The 19606-nt window shown below is 51.7% G+C and overlaps 7 protein-coding genes across 7 annotated transcripts; 3 read left to right on the top strand and 4 right to left on the bottom strand.

Annotated features, from left to right (window-relative positions):
* Positions 1-435: 435 nt before the first annotated feature.
* On the bottom strand, positions 436-879 carry PtrM4_114390 (Tymo-45kd-70kd multi-domain protein; the record flags this gene model as incomplete). Its single annotated transcript, XM_001934824.2, has 2 exons — positions 436-453; positions 592-879. 2 exons carry the CDS (start codon positions 877-879, stop codon positions 436-438), a joined length of 306 nt encoding a protein of 101 aa, XP_001934859.2.
* Positions 880-1753: 874 nt separating this feature from the next.
* Positions 1754-3947, bottom strand: PtrM4_114380 (HET domain containing protein; the record flags this gene model as incomplete). Its single annotated transcript, XM_001934823.1, has 2 exons — positions 1754-3163; positions 3210-3947. The coding sequence occupies 2 exons, from the start codon at positions 3945-3947 to the stop codon at positions 1754-1756; spliced, it is 2148 nt and encodes a 715-aa protein (XP_001934858.1).
* Positions 3948-4536: 589 nt separating this feature from the next.
* PtrM4_114370 (uncharacterized protein) lies at positions 4537-5322 on the top strand (the record flags this gene model as incomplete). Its single annotated transcript, XM_001934822.2, has 1 exon — positions 4537-5322. One exon carries the CDS (start codon positions 4537-4539, stop codon positions 5320-5322), a length of 786 nt encoding a protein of 261 aa, XP_001934857.2.
* A 1507-nt stretch (positions 5323-6829) lies between these two features.
* On the top strand, positions 6830-10466 carry PtrM4_114360 (CheY, CheY receiver; the record flags this gene model as incomplete). The annotated part of the gene is made up of 3 exons (XM_001934821.2): positions 6830-6916; positions 6968-10111; positions 10161-10466. The coding sequence occupies 3 exons, from the start codon at positions 6830-6832 to the stop codon at positions 10464-10466; spliced, it is 3537 nt and encodes a 1178-aa protein (XP_001934856.2).
* A 1300-nt stretch (positions 10467-11766) lies between these two features.
* PtrM4_114350 (ArsB, Na+-H+ antiporter NhaD and related arsenite permease) lies at positions 11767-13941 on the bottom strand (the record flags this gene model as incomplete). The annotated part of the gene is made up of 4 exons (XM_001934820.2): positions 11767-11988; positions 12050-12961; positions 13013-13782; positions 13836-13941. The coding sequence occupies 4 exons, from the start codon at positions 13939-13941 to the stop codon at positions 11767-11769; spliced, it is 2010 nt and encodes a 669-aa protein (XP_001934855.1).
* Positions 13942-14766: 825 nt separating this feature from the next.
* Positions 14767-16627, top strand: PtrM4_114340 (uncharacterized protein; the record flags this gene model as incomplete). Its single annotated transcript, XM_066108125.1, has 4 exons — positions 14767-14904; positions 14971-15112; positions 15180-15851; positions 15900-16627. The coding sequence occupies 4 exons, from the start codon at positions 14767-14769 to the stop codon at positions 16625-16627; spliced, it is 1680 nt and encodes a 559-aa protein (XP_065961310.1).
* A 1016-nt stretch (positions 16628-17643) lies between these two features.
* PtrM4_114330 (ATPase) lies at positions 17644-19297 on the bottom strand (the record flags this gene model as incomplete). Its single annotated transcript, XM_001934818.2, has 2 exons — positions 17644-19217; positions 19267-19297. 2 exons carry the CDS (start codon positions 19295-19297, stop codon positions 17644-17646), a joined length of 1605 nt encoding a protein of 534 aa, XP_001934853.2.
* Between the last annotated feature and the right edge of the window lie 309 nt (positions 19298-19606).

Here is a 19606-nt window from a genome sequence, read left to right as displayed (position 1 = left end):
CATAGGGTCGGAAAGAAAAGAAAAACTCGATTAGCATCACTACCTCCTATGCCCTATCCTTTCATCCTGTCCGCTTGTCCGCTTATTGTAATCGTACAGATGAAGAAGAAAAAACATAAGAAGAAAAAATCAAGAAAGAAATTAAGAAGAACCGCCTACTCCGCCTCCGCCTACGCAAAAGCCGTTTCTTCTTGCAAGACTTGGAAGCAGGTAAGCAGGAACGTAGGAAGGTAAGAAAACAAGACACCCGCCTAATTCAACCCTACCCATCAAGATCCGTTCTCCCACCCCTCTCCCCCTAAAAATCGAAAGCAAGCAAGCAGGCATGCAAGAAAGTAAAAAATCAAGACGCCAGAAGATGTCGTAAAGAGAGAAGTCATAGTCTTACCTTTTCCTTGTTGGCAGAGAAAAGAATCAAGCGGAGTCTGGGCGTACTCAGACCTGCGGGAGTTTCTGCACAAAGATTAGCACTCCAACCCAAGCCAGCTCCCTCCATCACCCCTCCTCCCTCCTCCTCCTATCAATCCGCAACGCCAAAGCCCTCCAAAAACTACAAAACAACAAACAACAAACAACAACATGATAACTTACCCCCCTCAACCCCACAAACGCGCCCCCATCTCCCTCCATCACCCGCTTCAAAAACCCCGTATCCTTCAACACTGGGTACAATATTTCCAGATCCTCCAACACCGCGTCCGCCCTCGCCTTATCACCCGGCTCAAGTAGTGCGTGAATCTCCGCCACAAATTCCACTTTGCGCTTGAGGTAATCGTCCTCCAAAAACGCAATGGTGGAGATGCATGCGTTTACTTCCGCTTCGTTACAGTGCGGAGAGGGCTTGGAGGTTTCGTGCCACCAATCCGCCCACATCGACATGCGTCGAGCGCCCTCTGCCTGGATATAAGCAAGACGGGCGTTGTAGAGAGTGAGAATGCGGGTGTATAAGATTTCGAGGTCCGAGACAGGGGGTGTGGCGAGCAAAGCCGAATTAGCAGCGATAGGCAGTCTGTGAGCGGCGGGAGTGGCGGCGGTGGCGGCGATGAGCGCGTTCTTGAAGTGTAGACGCTGGGCGAGGGTTTGGCTTCGGTCGGCGTACAAGTCTTCGACTTTGGTGGCGATGTGCGGAACTATGACAAGCGTTCGATGCCAGTCAACAAAAGAGTGTGGCGAGGTCGGGACATGATAATTGAGTAGGGTTCGGCGGCGGGCGACTTCGATCTGCTTTTCTCCCCAGGTTGGGGGTGGTTTAGGTATTGGCATGGGGTTGCGCTCCATTCTGCTTCTGAAGGGGTTTCTTGGATGTTGAGTGTGTCGTGTCAATGTGGGTTGAGTTTATAGCTTACCTCGCGGAGGGGATTATCATGAGTTACCGGTGGGATTGGAGCGCTCTTAGACAGCTGAGAAGCAGTAGTTATAGGAAGCGGCAGCGAGAGGGTGGTCATGTTGCGGATTAAGTGTTGTTGTTGTTGTTGTTGTTTACCCTGACGTATTGTCGAGCAAACGGGCTGATACTCACGCTCACCTGCGCTTTCTGGCCTTGGCACCAATTTCAAAAGACTAGGTGAATCTGAGATGACTAACCAGAAAGAGCGGAGAGCAGGAACAAAAGGTAAAGAATTACATCCAACCCTATTGGCTCTACTAGAAGCGTGCACCCTAGTGAGTGACCAATATCTAGACGTGCGAAAAGAGATGAATATTGACAGGAAAATTAAACGACAAAGGTGTACTTGAAATACAACATTACAGCCTACTGAATAACAATATTCTCTCGCGGAAGACCCATTTGTAACACTTCACCATGCATGACGCCGTACACAAACGACTCGCCGATAAGACGGTATCGACCATTCGGAAGCGGACGAAGGACAAAAGGAAGACTACCACGGTGTAGCACCCACACTTCATCACCTGCGCGCAACGATCGTGCACCCGTACCCATGAAGCCTCTACTTGTCTTGAACAGTCGGCGCTGTTTCCCCGTGCTCTGATCAAGCTCATGTTGTAGTTGCGCCAGTCCGATGGGCGAGTACGTGCCGTTGAACATACTTTCCACCACAACAGCCAGACGTTTAATATATAGATCCAGGCAGTAAGAAGAGTCTGGCGGCTCGAGTTCGAGAAGCTTACGCCATTCCGGGTATACCAGGTCCGACAACGGCGAGTGATGAGGTTGGAATTCATCGGCGCTAGACCATGGGGTGAGCCTATGGCGAATCTGCAGGTTGAGGATGTATTCTAAGAACAAGGATCCTGTTTCTGGGGGAGCGGGATAGGTATGGTTGTAGATGTCGGTTGTTAGCGTCCGCCAAAGTACCTCGACACGAGATGGCTTTTTCCCGCTTTTTCCTGGATCCGGATACGGCAGCTTGAGTGCAAGCGCAAGCTTTACTATACTAGCCCATGTCGCCGATGAATCTGCTGACTCGTTTAAAAGTATCGATGTCTGGTCAATACGATCCAAATGATAGCCCACAACTTTGAGCAGGCCCCTCTCCATACTAGCGATATCCGGGCGCCAGGCACAGTGGCTAGCTGCTCTCCAATGGCCAGGACCACGGTAACTCAAAGAGTAGGGATCGAGCGGCACACTAAGATCGGGCACCCAGGAGGGAAGTCCCGGTATCTTTCTTTGCGAGGAGTCTTCGACATGCGACAGCCAGGAAAGGTTTTTGTAGGAGAACATCAAGACAGTCGCTGCTTCTGTGAAAACTTCCTGTACGCTGAGATTGTAGTTTGGTACAAGTGCTTTGGGGAGCATATGGAAAGGAGCCATGTTTCTGTTGGCCAGGCCGAGAAAAGCGTATACTTTGTCTCGAGGGTCCGTCGACTCAGTGAAACGATGTTTGCTCAGCAGATTCGTAAAAGGAGGCTGTCGGACTGGGCCGGTATTCTTCTCGTCCAATGCAGATATTGTAAGCCGAGTCTCATTGAGAAAGAGAGAACTAATATTGACCGATAGCTGTGATTTAAGAACTTGCTTGTAGATGCCTGGATGCTTCCGCAGCTCTCTCAAGTGTCTCAGCTTCTCTGTAGAGAGATGATGATACCATCTTGTAGCTTTTACAAACGACAAGGTTTTGGACAGCATGTCCCAAGTGAAGACTTTGCTACCGCACACGACAATAGCAGATTTGCCAAGCGCAATCTCTTGCACCACCTTTGTGAGTCAGTTTTCATTCGACATCAAGAGTAGGCAGACATACCCATGCCCTCCTAAACCACGGACGGTTGAGAAGAACTATGAAGCCTAGCCAGTTGTAATAGGTAAGTTTTGTAGCCCTTATCAAGTCGCTATCTTTCGGGTTGTAGAAGGATGTATAAGGTACTAGTCGCCAGTCACTTTCAGGAATGGTCGATATCCTTTGCATGGTAGTAATGGCGTCCTCTATATACTCATCCTCTTTACCCAGCCATACCACAACACCTTCTGCTCTCCTGAACACATCCGCCATTTGGGCGACTTGAGTGTTTCTTTCGCCAATGTTCTGTTGATCAACGCACAAGCTGTCAACCCAGTAGTAGCTTGGAATCTTGGGCATCTGCGGCAAGTTGATGGCATTTGCGAGCATTGCCAGTGCATCCCGGAGAGTGTCGGTGATATTTATAAGCTGTCCATCACAGATGATAGGATGACGGCGGGCCGTAGCTGCCTCCTCAGTCAGGTTTGATCGCGCCTTCCTTCCCCTCTGTGTTCGCGGTTTTCCGATGACTGTCTGGGCTGGACCCCAAGTGTAAGACAGAGCCTTGAAAGGAGGCGCATACTGTAGTTCAAACGTCTTCAATGCACAACGCAGGCGATATCCATGTGCATATGGCAGCAGCTCCAGCAAACGTATGCAAGTGGGCGAGGACAAAGCCTCATATCGGTAATTGCCGAAGTCACAGGCCAGCTGAGTGCTGCGGTTGACACGGGCGTGCTTTGTGATGCTGCGCAGTCTCATGAATGAATCGGATAGCGGCGGAGTGCATTGGCCATGATGAAGCATGCGGCAAGTTGGCCCCGATGATTGTGAGGCGGGGTTGGTCAAGATAGGCCGACATGCTACCTAGGCTAGCTCTTTTTAGTAGGTATGGCTTCTTGGTCTTCGTGGCATCTTGTCATTTCTTACAACAAGCAGGGTACTGTATGAGCAAAAGACAGGCGTGGGATCAAGGGAGTAAGGGACTGCACCATGATTTGAAGCGGTTCGACTAGCGGCTTTCCGACAGCAGGAGCCACCAGTCTGAGAGGTAAGAAGGACCCTATCGCGTAAAGTCACTCGCAAAGTCGATAATAAAGGTACACGCGTGTATTCATCGATGCAAAGGTCTGAAGTATGCCAATATTGTGATGTGCGATGGGCGATGTTGGCACACGCGTGTATTACGGATGACTAACGCTATGGTTGGTGGAAGAGACTTGGACGGTCTTGTCCCCGTCAGACGCCAACACCGCTCACGCACACAATGTATACGGTCGAAATGGCCGCCACGGGGATATATAGGCCAGAGCCCTTTGATTAGCAGCCTGCGCAATGCCCAAAACTCAACATGACGACCACATTGCACGTAGATACTTGGGACCTGGGCGTTGCCCACGACGATGATCTCCCCGCCTATGACGAAATGTCTACTCCGCCTCCTTACGATGGCGGCGCATTCGACGGGCCGTTCATCACGTATCGTCTTCGACAGTACGACAGTAAGATACAAATGCTGGCTGCGTACGATGCGCCCGCCGCTTCCTCGTACCGATTCACGACAAACAGCTTCCGCGTATTCTCGAAGAAGCCCGAGCTGGAGGTGCTACACACATCACACGACTTCCGACAGCGCAACATAGCTGCCATATCCTTCAATAATAACGGGGGGTTCCCTTGGCGTCCCCGTGCGTACTTTGACTATACTTCTGCGAACGGCCGGAGCACAAGACACGACATGGAGTCGCCGAACTTTGAGGATTGGACTGTTGCGGTCGGAGACGAAACATATGTCTGGATGCTAGAAATGCGACCCATTGCCTTGGTACTGTGCGAGAGAAGTTCGGGCACCGTCATTGCCCGCTTTACCTTTTCCGAGAAAGGGGTGCTGGCATCAAGGGGAGCCTCGGTTGGAGAGTTGACCATATATCGCCGCGGTCTGGCACTGCAGGAGGATGGTATGCACAAGCTGGCGTGCAGCATGATGGTAGTGCTCACCTTTTTGAAAAGAATGGGCAGAAACTATATGAATCCTAGATCGGACGGGCCGGGTCGGTCAGGCTCACTGAGCAGAGACACGCGACTTCGGTCGCTGCATCGGGGCTCGACGGCTGGGTACTCGACCATGGGCAACTAGGTGGGGTCGTGTGGCATAGCGGTCAGCTGAGCATGTCGTGCGTGGCATTGTATTCGAATTACACGTTTCCCTATCATAATTTTAATCAGCCCACTGGCCTGTAGAGAATGATAAACTATGGCGCATCGTTGTATCAGGAGTCCGCGGGTGTTTGACAGTAATCGTGCGGCTACGTCAGCGCATAACGTGACAAAGATGCACCGTGTACGTAAGACAGGATTCGCATGCAATCGGAAATGGATAGGGAAACGTCAAGGCGGTATAGTGTCGATATGGCGCTGTCCTGGGGCGGGTAGTAGGGCCGAGGGGAGTAGATCCGGGGCATGATCCAGCATACCGGCGCGTGCAATTGAAGATGGACGGTGTTGCAGCTGGTGTCGGTAACAGTAGTGAGCATAGGCGTGACAGCGGCTTGGCTACGACAGCGGCGCGGACCGGCCGTTTGAACGACTGTTAGCAGGAGAGTAGTAGCCGTTCGGAGTTTATGCCACCCACCACCACCACCACCACCACCACCACCACCACCACCACCACCAGCAAAACTGGTCAAAATTGTTGACTGGAAGACGTCTGGCCTTGCGACCGGGGTGGGGTCATGCTCGAGCCCGCAAGCGAGCCGACGTCGCGCGCCGTGTTCTGGATCATGGCGAATCTGCTGATGGCGCATTGCACAGTGGATCAGGCTTGCTCAGCATGACAAGGCCATCCCCGCCCGCCAAGCGCACCCGAACTATGTCGGGTCGTCGTGTGGGAACGGCGTCAATCTACCTTGAAAGAACAAAACATGTTGGTGCCGGAGCTGTGCAACATATCGTGTGGCTGAAGCACATAGAGTCTAGATGGCCTATCTCTGCAGCAACAGGTGTCCTGGCCTGAACCACCAGTTGTGGCGAAGGCGACCAGTAGGTCTGGAACTCGCGCAGCCCGTAAATGCAAGCAGCAAGCGAACTGCACGCCAGCGACCCTAAACCACAAGGGACGGAAACTAATCTCTCGCGAGGCCCCGGCTGTTGTCCTGTTCCCACGAAGCGGACGCGACAGGCGTAGTCAGACCCGGTGCTCTCTTGGTTCTCGCCCGTCTTCCCGTACACTTGGTCCGCCACCTCAGCCGCCAGAGCAATCTGCTCGTCCTTTCTTTTCGCGCCTGCAACACCTGCTTTCCTGCTGTACCGGCCGTGTCTTGCTGTTTATGGCCTAGCTGCCTCTGCCGTGTGCTTTCACTCGAGCCCTCCCCCACGCCTGCCAGTTGCGCCTTCCAGCCCCGATCGCATGGACTTTAACGACATTCATCGCCCACGATATCACCGGAAAACGTCGTCGTCATAATACTGTAATCCATGGGATACGATAACCCCACAGCCAACACCGCCCTTCGACCACGCACGTCGTCTGCGCCCCTCAGCTGCTCGCTTTTTCCGCACCTTCCTAGGCCGCGGCGCGCCTTCCCCTACCACTTGGAGAGGAAACCACACCCAGCGGGACAAGCGTCCCCTGCGGAATGGTCAAGATGCGGATTCCCATTCGCGAGCAATTGGGATGTTTAGTTCTGCTAGCCTCAATGATCGGCTTGGCCGTTATAGCAGTTGCAACTTGGGTATATAGAGACGTTCTAGTTTAACATGTTGCATCTTGCTGACTTTGCCAGCTCACCAACCACAATTTTGTGCTTGACGTGCGCTCAACCCGCCTGACGCTCACAGCCTCGCTCAAGGCCGCACAACTCTCCTCGAATCTGGCCCTTATGCAGATTCTTGTCCAACAAGCTGCGAATCGTCTCTCTCCACAGTCCGCACTCAACCGCTACTACGCCGGCAATGCCCCTGTCAGCTGGAGCCGGGTCGAGGAAGACTACGATGCCATCTTCTCCGGTGATATGAAGACGCGTGTGGCCGTACAGGCCCAGATATTCCCCTACAATTCCTCGGAGCGTGCTATATTCAGCAGGACCGCTGTTAGTATGTTGGACGTTGTATTGCCCATGTTGAAACCTGATGGCCAGAACGCAACGTTAGGCGATTCTGACTATGGCTTCATCTCCGAGCTCTACCCCAAGTTCAATATCGAGAAGATAGCCTACAACTCGACCGTGTCCAGGTACAAGGCACATTATAAAGGGAGGACCATCGACAATACAAGTTATCTCTTCTCTGGTCCGTTTCGTGTCAATGGGACCCTCAGCCTTGTATCAGTCACCTTGCCCATCATCAATAACACATCGAACATTGAAACGCTTGGATGGCTCGTTTTGGTAATGGACGGAGCGCTCATCACAAATGTTGTCAACGCCATCGAAGGTCTCGACGATAGTGGTCTGACCCTACTCTTCGGACCCGACAATGCTACCAATACTTTTCCACCCCAGTACTTGTTTGATGCTGCGGTACCCGAGGAGGCGCCTGAGAATTTCCAGGTCCGTTACCTTGCTCCACCAACAAAAAGGAACGGCGTACAGCGTCATGGTCTATACGACACTGCCCTTGATCTGCCACCTTTTGACTGGACAAGATATCCTGCCATCCGCACCGGCTTCACCCGCGCTACTGGCGCTACCAACAACGCAGGCAGCCTAATCTCGACCAACAATGAGGATGGCGATAACGTTGCTGTTGGATATGCCGTCGTCTCCAGCCCTATGGTGGATTGGATGGTACTGGTAGAGCAAAGCCACAGAGAGGTCTGGGGCCCCATCTACCGCCTTCGCAACGTCATCATCGCTTGTGTCTTTGGAACCATGGGTGCCATGTTGCTCCTGACCTTTCCAGTCGCCCACTTCTCCAGTCAACCCATCCGGAGATTACGAGACGCCACCAGGAAGACTGTAAATCCGCAGCTATACGACGACGACGACGATTTTAGCTCGCAGAATGACGGCGCCAACGAAAGTCCGAATGGCGACGATCTTGCTGGCAAGGAAGGCTTCTTTGGTCAGATTATCCATTACCGGAGGAATGCTAAACTCAACCGAGCTGAGAAAAAAGAGGCCGAACGTCGGAGACAGTTTCGTATTCCGAGCAAAGTAAAGGACCGGAAGCACTTTATCCACGACGAACTTACTGATCTGACAACAACGTTCAACGAGATGACCGACGAGCTCATGATGCAGTATGAGAAGCTGGAGGAGCGGGTCGCACAAAGAACAGCAGAGCTGGAGCATAGCAAAAAGGCAGCCGAGGCAGCCAACGAGAGCAAGACCTTGTTCATCGCGAACATCTCTCACGAACTGAAAACTCCGCTCAATGGTATCTTGGGCATGTGCGCGGTGTGCATGTCCGAAGATGACCCTATCAAGCTCAGACGATCCTTGGGCATCATCTACAAGAGCGGTGATCTGCTTCTCAACCTATTGACAGATCTTCTGACGTTCAGTAAGAACCAAGTCGGTCAGCAGTTAAGCCTAGACGAAAAGGAGTTCCGGTTGCGAGACATCAGTTCGCAAGTCTTGGCCATTTTCGAGAAACAGGCTAGGGAAGGCGAGATCAAACTCAATGTCGAATTCGAGGGGCCGTACGAGAACAACCTAGATGGAGCGGGACGGCCCAACGAACTACGCGATCTTGGACCTTTCGGTCTGGGCCGTCTAAAAGACATGGTCTTATACGGCGATCAACACCGAATACTCCAAGTCGTCATCAACTTGGTATCGAACAGTCTCAAGTTCACTCCACAGGGTGGATCTGTCACGCTCACCATTCGATGCCCGGGAGAAGCTACCATGTCTGAGAGTCGCAAAGCCTCGTTACAATCACGGCAAAGCTCAATGCGCAATTCGAAAACTCGCATAAGAGCGTCGGCCTCGGAGGTTGGATCTGTGTCAGTGACGACACCAAGCCATTACGACACTGCCAACGTCATCAACGTCATGGGAGATAAGGGAACCGCATACTCACGCTACATGGCTCAAGAAAGAGCCACGACCCCTCCACCTGGACGTTGGCTATCCTTCGAATTTGAGGTTGAAGACACTGGTCCGGGTATTCCTGAACATCTCCATACCAAGATTTTCGAGCCTTTTGTCCAGGGTGACTTGGGGCTGAGCAAGAAGTTTGGTGGCACCGGTCTTGGGCTGTCGATTTGCTCACAGCTTGCCGGTTTGATGAAGGGCACAATCGGTCTTAAGAGTGAGGTCGGCCACGGGAGTGTCTTTACCATGGTTATACCACTGAAGCACCTATCAAGTCGAGCGGACAGCACAGCAAGCTCAAGAAATATCAATATAGAAACGGGGACCCCACGACGTAGTCTTTCCATGGACGAACCGCGCGGTCGATCGCACGACGATGCGCTGTCGGCTCGCTCAATACAGTCTGCTACGAGTGGTCCTATCGTCGCTGGAAATACTCCCGCCAACGCACCAGCAGGTCCAGTATCATTCGAAAGTGATACGAAACCGCGTCTAGTTGGTCTTAGTCAGCCCTTCTTTGCCTCTCCCGCGCCTCTAGAATCGCCAAATTCGCAAGTAGCTGCCATGAAGCGAGTGGAAGCGGAAGCAACGAAACGCGGGGCCAAGGTCAAGGTGCTTGTTGCTGAAGACAACAAGACCAATCAAGAAGTTGTGTTGCGCATGTTGAAGTTGGAAGATGTCTACGACGTGACTGTTGCAAAGGACGGCCAAGAAGCGCTCGATCGGGTCATGGAGAGCATGGAGCGTCAGGCTCCGTACAATCTCATCTTCATGGACGTCCAGATGCCTAACCTAGATGGTCTGCAATCCACGCGACTGATCCGACAGTCAGGTTTTTCAGCTCCCATTGTCGCCCTGACAGCTTACGCGGAAGAGAGCAACGTCAAGGTATGCATCCAGCCCTCTATTTTATATCACAGAAGCTAATTTATCATAGGAATGTCTCGAATCGGGCATGGATTTCTTCCTGTCAAAACCCATCCGCCGCCCAGCCCTCAAGCACGTCCTCAAGACATACTGCCAGACGATCCCGGAAGAAGAACCAGATACGCCACCGGGCAGCATCATGGGCAAAGCGAACGGCGCGCCGGCGAACGGCACACCCACAAGCGGTTCACCTCAAAAGCCCGCAGCAGCGTCATCGCCGCCTACGGCACCGTTCACTGTAGCCGTGTCGACAGAGGGACGGCATACAGATGAGTCACCTGCCATATCGCCCCTTTCCTCGCCTGTCTCGCGATAGCCGTGGCTAGCTTTCCCGTTCTTCTTCCAAAGCCCATTTGACGAAATCTACGCACGAACAATACCAGCTAATCGCTACCTTTCTAATCATGATTACTCAATAATTCTCGCTTTTGCATTTTCTTTCTTTCCCTCTCGACCTTTCTCTCGTGTAAATAGCAAAGCATGGCGCTGGTGGGTAAATGGGTTGGTTTTACTTGATATTTTCATTGGCTAGTGGTTTAGGGGTTCATACAAAAATTATCTGGGCTAAGTAAGGGTTTCTACCTTCTGGTGGCGTTATAAAACAGAGGGCTGTTCTCTCTCTGTCTCTCTCTGTGTGTTTCGTGGTACATACACTCGCTTTTTTTTCCTTGAATAATCGTTATTGTTTTGTTTTGCGGGATGGGGACGGGGGTGGAGATGGTTTGGTCTTTTCTTGTGTTGGTAGATTGGGCACATTTTCACGTACTACGTTTCATCACGTATGTTGCTGTCGAGGTTAATGACAATCAAACGAGAGGACTTTTTGGTGACACGAGTTTCGTGTTGCGATGATATGCTGCTGTTCTTCTGCTTTGCTTACTTCTGATGTGCTGAAGCTGATGTCTAGCTGTTTCCATTACGCTGTCTACCTGGCTTTCACCCTGCTTTAATAAGCTCTCCATTTTATTCCTTCTCTATCTAGAAGCTCCTACTCTTTCCCTCTCTCAGCCACTTCCCCTCCCTCGCTCTCCTTCTGTTCCACCACATCAACACCTCTCTCAACCCCTCTAGCCCCCGCATACTCCGCCCTATACACTTCTATATTCACATAACTCCCTTTACATACATCAACCTCCGCCCCTCAATTCCTTTCATCACACTCGTCTACACTAGCATATATCTAACTACTCCAGCTTCTTCCTCCCGCCGCTGTCTGACAAACAAACCAGTCTTTATCTGCCATTGTAGCAGTTTCCTTGTCTATTGAATGTATTGCGTTGAAGAGCATATCTCCAGGTAACAGGTGCTTGAAGGAAAGAGGAGGGTTAGTATGAGACAGTGGGGGGATTTTGTTCCTCTCCTATGTTCTGATGTTGACGCCAGATAGGGGCTTGCCATCAGATTGGTGCGCATCCCTAAAGGCAGTCGTGAACCAACTGTACAAGCAGGTCACCGGCACGGAAGAGACTTGGCGCAACATCGAACGGCTACTGGAATCCAACCAGACTGCGACGAATCCCAGCCGTGGACTCACCATGATATATAACTAAGATAAAACCAATTCTTTTGTCTAAAACCACCTCCCATCAAAATATCACCAATTCCAGCCATCATCGTTAGCTATACGGCGCATCAGTCCTCATGATATAAATCTCCGCAACCAGCACAACAAGCCCAACAACCATGGTAATCGCAATAATAGGAAGGTTGACGCGTGCAAACTCTAATCCACCAACACGAATGTGTTTTCGACCCAAAATATCGCGCCACAGCATTCCAGCCAATGACGCACTAAACGCCAAACTAAACGCGCCATAGTTGACACCAATCGCCATAGCCTATCCACAACATTAGCAAAAACATTCCCTCTTCCCAAAAAACCCCCATGTGACAACTTACATAAATGGTGCCCCAAAAAGTCCGATCAGAAATCGGAATCCCATTCCTAACATGAATCTCCTGCCACGCCTGCACGACCCTAGAGATTAAAATCGTAGTGCCGATGTTCGTGCCGGCAAAATTACACAGGATAACGGATACGAAGCCCATGCCGCCGATTGCGCCGACGGTGCCTGTTTTCTCCACCCAGTGGTCCCAGGCGTGGGCGAAGACGGGGACCCAGCCTTTTGTGACGAGGGCCTGGACGAGGACGAACATGCAAAAGGCAAAGGGGACGAGGGCAAGGGGTAGGTGGTGGAAGACTGTCATTGTGGTTGGGAAAGTTTCCTGCGCCCATTTGTAGCGGTTGGTGATGAGGGTGGAGAGGGTGGTGGGTTCGGGTTTGTTGTGAGAGTGTGGGGATTTCTCGCTGTCGGAGGAGGTTGGGGTGGGTTCGGGGGCTTTGGTGTGGAGGATGTGGGCGGGTACTTCGGAGAGGGAGTGTGGTTTTTCGTTTAGCGTGTGCATGTCTAGGCTGCCTTGGACGATGGAACGGCGTCTTGCTTCTTCTCTTTCGGCCTGTGCGGTTTCTGCTCTTTGGCGTCCTTCGTGCGCGATCTTGCGCGTCTCTTCGCGGTTGCGCCAGCCCATTGTGAGGTCGAAGATTAGCATGATTGTGGCAGCCGGTAGTGTGACCCAGAAGACTGGTCGTTCGTGCGAGCTTTGAGATGCGGCGTTGATGGCGAGAACGGTCACTAGTGTTGCTGCCATGATGGCTGCGCCGAACATTGCACCGCTCTTGTCGAGGAAGGGATTCAGAATCTCTTCGAGTCCTTGTACCTTTTCTTCTTCAGTGGTCTCATCAGGATCTCTTTCATTGTCTTCCGGAGCACCCTTGGCGTAGGGGATGTTTGGGTTGACTGGTTTCTTGTTCTAATCACGTGTTAGATATCACGTGATGGTGTACACTTCCGTCGTACATACCTTGAGTTCATCTGGGAGATCCTCCATCTTGATAGAAGATGGAATGAGAGATTCGTCGTGGAAGATGATGTAGAGCAAGAAAGGATACAGTACGACACCTGTAACCAGAACTGGCACGATGATGTTTGCCGTGTACTTGATGAAGGTGATCTTGAACGCGCCTGCCAAGACAAGATTCGTAGGGTTGGACGAAACCAGGATTGCAGAGGCGATATTTGCGACGGAGAATTGTGTGAAAATCCATGCTCTCGGGTGCTTGATGTTGCTCGATACACGCGTCATGTATGAGAGAAAGGCGGTACCAGACAAGATGATAGGATCGTTGCCAATGCACATGGTAAGCAAGAAGAAAAAGGCGTACAAGTAGAAGAAAAGCCGATGACCGACTTTGCCTCCCTTTTGCAAGACCTTGAAGGCCAGCCACCTAATCAGACCAGAGGCGTCGACGGAAATGGCGATGTAAGCAAGGGAGAGGAAGAAGAGCATGATGTCGTATGGTACGATGCCCTGGTCTCCGAGAGTACCTCCGGATACCTCCTTCTTGCCAATAGCGAGAATGGCAAGCAAGAAGAGGTCGGCTATCAGAGGAGCAGTGATGAAGTTCATGGGAAAGTCGAAGCGCACAAAGGCGCCAAGCTTGCCATTCCGGACTCGCGTAGGATGCTGTGCTGGCGGGATGATGCGCAATGCACTGCACGTGTTGAGGAACAGAGTCCATAGTATCCTAGGAGCGTAAATGGGTATGTGGAAAGGAAACAAGACATTAATGTCTGCAGATATCGACAGTTAGCTGGGATCTATGATGAGCATTCACTCGACTTACTCGTTAGGATAAAGACTATTAGTGTGACTATTGAACGCCATTCTTTGATCTTGCTAGTATCAAGGTCTGGTCTCTCCGTCTCCTCGGTGGCACGCTGAGTAAACATGTTGGGCCTTGTAGCAATGCTGAAAAGCCACACTGCAGAGTGGTCTGAATATAAGGGTCTTACAACGCCTCCCGGCGGTTGAGGTACTTGGCCCCGATTTTTCCCTTAAGGGCCGATTGAGGGGTACATGCGCTCGCAAGGTCTAACAGTCGATCAGGGAGCCGCAGTGCACGGTACGTTGGGTCCGAAAAGCTTGATTGGGTTCGCAACGATCAACGCCCAAAGATAATGACGGCGCGATACGAACATGGCAGGCAAGTGAGGCTCTTGTATAATGCCGGCGGATATGAGCTAGGTGGCAGTGTTGGATTCTGGTGCTGGTATAGTGGCTCAAGCCTTGCATCTCGGCGCCCAGACGGGGTCCCTGGCCATTCGGGCTGCTGGTCTTGTCCTCCATCGGCGTAGTCAACCAAGCAATACGACGACCTAAAACACCAGCCAGTATAGCTCTGCGCCATTCGCAAATTTGCAGACCGATGCTAATGACGTCTTGTCGATAACGACGCTTTATTGTCATGTCCGGCCGCGAGTTTATGTGTGACGTCGTTTGCGAAATACCTGCCTGGGCAGGTCACACCCTACTTCGCCCGCGACTCAGCCTCTCGCGCCTCACCCCGCGCTGCACTATTCCGCGATGGTACACCGGTGGATGACAGAAATGACATCTGTCACCGCCCCGGATTATTCGAGCGATCTCCATGCACGTCTTATGGAACCGAGTCTTGCCTGCATGCGCTGCACGCGAAACTATGCCTTTGCCCTTTCTTCACGACAACCACTATGTAACGGGTCTATCGCGTCCGCCGAAGACTGCACTGTCGAAGCATGTCGGTTAATCAAACGTTATTCAACTTTACCACGAGTAACATCGCAACGCCCACTTCCACAGCTCCACCTGCCAGCGTCACGCTGCAAGTCGTTTGCGCCTGGCCAATATCGTCCAACTATGGTGCTGGTTCGCGTGTCAGTATCTCCATACCGCCTCGCAGTGCAACCCGAACCTATCAGACCGCTCACACATGATTCCAGATTCTGTACTACATCCTTGTGGCCGCCTGTGTAGCTTTCCGCAAAGCAGAATGGTTGCGGAATACTTGTTTAGCTGCTGTGTTGATTCTGCCCGCTGTTTCGGCTCTCCAGGGCATCGTGCTCGCCTCTGCGCATACCAATGGTCAGCATTGCCCACCGCAACCATAACACACCATCTTGGCTACCTTGGCTAACAGCTACTCATCCAGGCGGAATCGATATGGATACTCTAGGCGCTCTGCAATTTTGCGCAATTGGAATACTGGCCGCACCTTTAACAGTGCGGCTGTCTGCTACCTACTTCCATGCTCCGGGAAGAAACATCATTTTTCTGTGGACTATTCTCATTCTCATGGGCCTATTGGCTCTCTGTGTCGAGTTCTATCGAGTGACTACCACGGACTGTAGTAGCGACGATCATGGGACTCCACTCCTGCCCAACCCGGCCAAATTTCCGTACGGGAATGCCTCTTGCGGCCTGATATGCGATGAGACTAGAGGCCCCTTCTCGATTATGCGAGGTGGAGCAGCCAACAACATCTACGTTATCCCAGCGCCAAGGATTTTAACCTTCAATACCGCCATGCTACTAGCCGCTGGGTTTTGCATACCGGGCATTCTTTCGCTGATCTTTACTTGGGATAAAGTTCTAGATCTCAATTGGAAGAGGCGTCGGCATGTGGAGGAGTTGGATGCTCAAATTGAGGGCGCCAACATCACTGTCCGAGAGCTGAAGGGCATCAATAATGTCGTGAGATCATTCCTAAGCGTGATAGAGATTCCCCTCTTCGGGGGTGTCATCCTCACCATTATCGGCGTCGGTGAAGCAAACTTCTTCAGTCCACAAGTGTTATACATGACGGAGCCCATGGCCTCTATCGGTAAGAAGAGTCAAGCAATCCTGATGCTGATACTAACATCACGCGCAGGCCAATGGTCGCCAATAGCTGGAACTATACTAGCTGGGCTGGGGTCCTTGTATCTGCTATGGTCCATTGGTGGTGACGACGACATTGCGGCCCAGGGAAAACGTCCGGTGAGATACGAGAATTCAAACGCGTCACCCCACAGCCACAGCAGCGAAAGGCAACCTTCTCCGCGTCCGCCATCCTCCGGAAATTCTATCCCAAACGGGAATATGGGGGGTGATGGACTAGGCATACGTTCGGAATCGCCGAATGACATTGGACTCATCCCTACCATCACGCACCCAGTCTCTGACCGGAACTACCCAGACGATACTTCGCAGGAATACCACCAGAATGACCGCCAAAACAACTTACCAACTGCAGGCAGGTACAAAGTGCGTAAATGGTTAACCTCGGCCGGCAATTACCTAGGCGACACTGTCCACGAAAAGCTCGACCCCAGCTCTCACAGCACCAACGAAGACATGCACGGATTTCCAGGAATACCAGGAGAAGAGTTTCGCAATCCTGATCTGGACCGCATCAGTCGAACGTTTAGCCAGCTTCGCAAAGATAGAGCGGGTAGCACGTATACGGCAAGCATCAGATCTGGTATTGAGGAGAGTGCGTCACCAACGTCACCTGTTCATGATTTACCCCGCCGCGATACTAGTCCCGTGGAATTGCCTAAACGACGTGATACGTTGGAAGTGCCAAAAGAAACTCATGGGAGGAGTGAACCTCATTGATGCATGTTAGTCATGCTACCGTACAACCACAACCCGACCAGCCCTGAGAAACACAGAGAGACAGAGCACGCCATAGCCATACCATCCCGCCCAAAATCACCACATACGGGCCTCGGTCACCCATACGAGGATTCCCAATAGGTATATCCGCCGTCGATTCAATCGACATAATACCCCCTCCCCCAAAAGTCTCGTTCCCTCGGACTGCTAAGTCAACACATGATCGTTTCGGATCATCGTTTGCAACACAACGGTGACATTGAGACGATCATGGCGTGAACCTGGCAATATTAGGGGGGTGAACTTTGTCGGGTACCTACTTACTATTACCATTACCATGGCCGCGCACTCCTCTCTGTGATTTGTATGTCTACACTAGACTGTCATGTGGTAGTTTGGGCGAGTTAGACGGGTGCGGAGAAGGTGAGTGCACAATAACGCCGCTGTTAGCTGTGAAAATAGCCCAGTGTCAAGCACATTGAAGGGGAATGACGGAGAGGAGGAAAAAAGCAGAAGGAGAAGACCACACAGATATCTGGTTTCACGATTCCGCTACATTTCACACTGGCACTTTGAGGACCGGAAGGAGAGGCAAGATGTTTGTATTATCATATCGTAAATGACAAGAAGAAAAGAAGAAAAGAGGACATAGATTAGGTTTTGTGGCTGGCATAGACGTAGATATCTATTAGATCTGAAAATAGAGGCTTGCAGACTAATGTCGCTTACCGTTGATTGAAAGGGGAGTGAAGTGTTGTTAGAGGTGGACAGTGTAGCTTTATCTGTGCAATGGTGTTGCCACGCAGTGTGGTTTGCGAGGTGATGTGCTATTTTGTGTGTCATGGGCGACATATTCCATGGGCTGTTTTACTGCAGTGGTACAGTATGCCGTCCAAACTCAAGAACATTGTTTATGAAAAGATTGATTCAATAGGGTAGACAATTACAACTTTATCCCCAAAGTACACACAACTCAGTAAACCATCCCGCCTATTCATCCCCCCCCCTCCCACCGCTCAAAGCTTCGCACAAAACTCCTGCACAGGCACCACGCCCCCGCTCCTCCCCGGCGCCTCTCTAACCGCAACCTCCCTCGTCCTCGCCAAACTCTCCAGCTCATCCAACCGATTCAGCGTCGCCATCAAATGCTGCTCGAACCCCGGTTGCAGCACCACATCGCGAAACGCGTTTTGCATAGGCACCGAGTCTGCGCGCACCATGCCGTGCGCATCAATGTGGAAGACGTTGATGTGGTCGAAGAGGTGGATGAAATCCGCGCGTGTTATAATCTGGCGGGCTTCATGGAGGGGGATTTGGGGGAGGGAGAATTGTTGGGGGGAAGAAGAGGGGGATGGAGATGGGGGTAAGGGTTTTTCTCGGAGGACAAGAGCGCGGGCGAGGATGATGGCAGCAGCGCAGTATTTCTGCTGTTCCTCCACGTCGTCATCCATGGAATCACCTAATATCCAGCAGTTATTCAAAAACCAAGATTTCTCTCTCCTGTTGATTTGCTCGCACGTATCCAGCATATCGCGTGATTTAGCGACTTGGTTTAGGAAAATCAGGCGGCCGCCGACTTGAGCAAAGACGTGGTCTAGGATATTCTGCGGCACGTCTTCGTTGTGGTAGCGAGCGCGGTACTGTTTCAGTGCTTTTGTGACGACGTCTTTGCGGACGTCGCGGATGTTCAGGACGTGCATGTCCGTGGCGTGTGGGGTGAGGCGTTCTAGGGTCCAGAATTCGTCAGAGGTAAAGACTGTGGTGACGAGCTCGTTGCCGGCCCAGATTTCTGCTCGCTGCTGGAGGATTTCTAGGAGGTGTTTTCCGGCTTCGTCGTCTTTGAAGAGGTGGATGTTGTTGATGATCATGAGGAGAGGTTTGCCGCGTCGTTTTCGTAGTCGCAGGGCTACCTTTTCCATTTGATTGAGCGCTCTTTCGATGTCTAGTAGTGGCGAGCTGTCTCTTGGACCTCTGATGCTGAATAGCCCTCCGATATAATCTTCATGGAACTCGTAGTCTATGGCTTTTCCTAGCCGCGTGCGGAAGACTTCTAGGTCGTTGTGTGCTTCTAACATAGCAATACCATCGCCATTGACCTTCCGCATAGCTTGCAGGAGCAGCGCTCTCTTGCCCGTACCTCGTTCTCCAATCACGAGATAATACCGTCCTCTTGCTTTCCCATTCACAATATTATCGATTTCCTCCTGCTCAGCTCGTGGAACCCAATATTCTCTCTCCACAATCTCCTGTATCTTTTCTGGTTCCGTACCGTACGAGATGCGACCGAGAGCGACGCGCTCTTGTGAGCTATAGCCTGTTGCAAAGGCATTTTCAATCTTCTTTGCCATGGTATGCTTGTAGAATAAGCTGTATGCGTAGCCGCCAAGGCCCAGCCCAAAGAGTGATATCAGAGCCACGGTGCTGCCTTCGAGGACGCTTCGAGCGAACTTGCTTCGTTCTTGCTTGTCACCATTGGGCTGGCTATCCTTTTGTGCTTCTTTGGGCGTAGCATGGTTATCTAAAGGCTGAAGGATGAACGGCGTGGATCGAAAGCGAGCGGGGTGTCTGCTGAGGGGCAAGAGGAGCCATCCTGCAATTGTTAGCTTTCGTCGCAACTGATATCGAGTGAGATTATGTACCACGTCGAACACGTTGTAATGAGCGTCTCATGCGTCCTGCACTGGTCGAAGCCGGTAAATGGTATAGAGTGGATAGGAATTACGCGTCGTCCTAGTCGGAGCATATTCGCTCGTGGAGCACGTCCTGGCTGGGCGTTTGACAGCGTGCCGCATAGCCGAACATCTTCAAGAAGCGCATGCCAAGGAGTTTAACAATCAACACATGCGTGTATGACTCGTTCGAGGTGTCCAAGAGCTTCAGCCAAGAGTGAAGGCACAATGCACCGAGACGGCGCGTCCCGAGATCCGCGCTAGAGACCCTGAACCAACATCAATTCAGACTTCAGACTGATGCGCTGCA

The sequence above is a fragment of the Pyrenophora tritici-repentis genome, chromosome 6, assembly GCF_003171515.1.
Source record: "Pyrenophora tritici-repentis strain M4 chromosome 6, whole genome shotgun sequence".
NCBI lineage: Eukaryota > Fungi > Ascomycota > Dothideomycetes > Pleosporales > Pleosporaceae > Pyrenophora > Pyrenophora tritici-repentis.
Note: the sequence above shows the minus strand (reverse complement) of the source record. Positions and strands in the feature narration are given on the sequence as shown.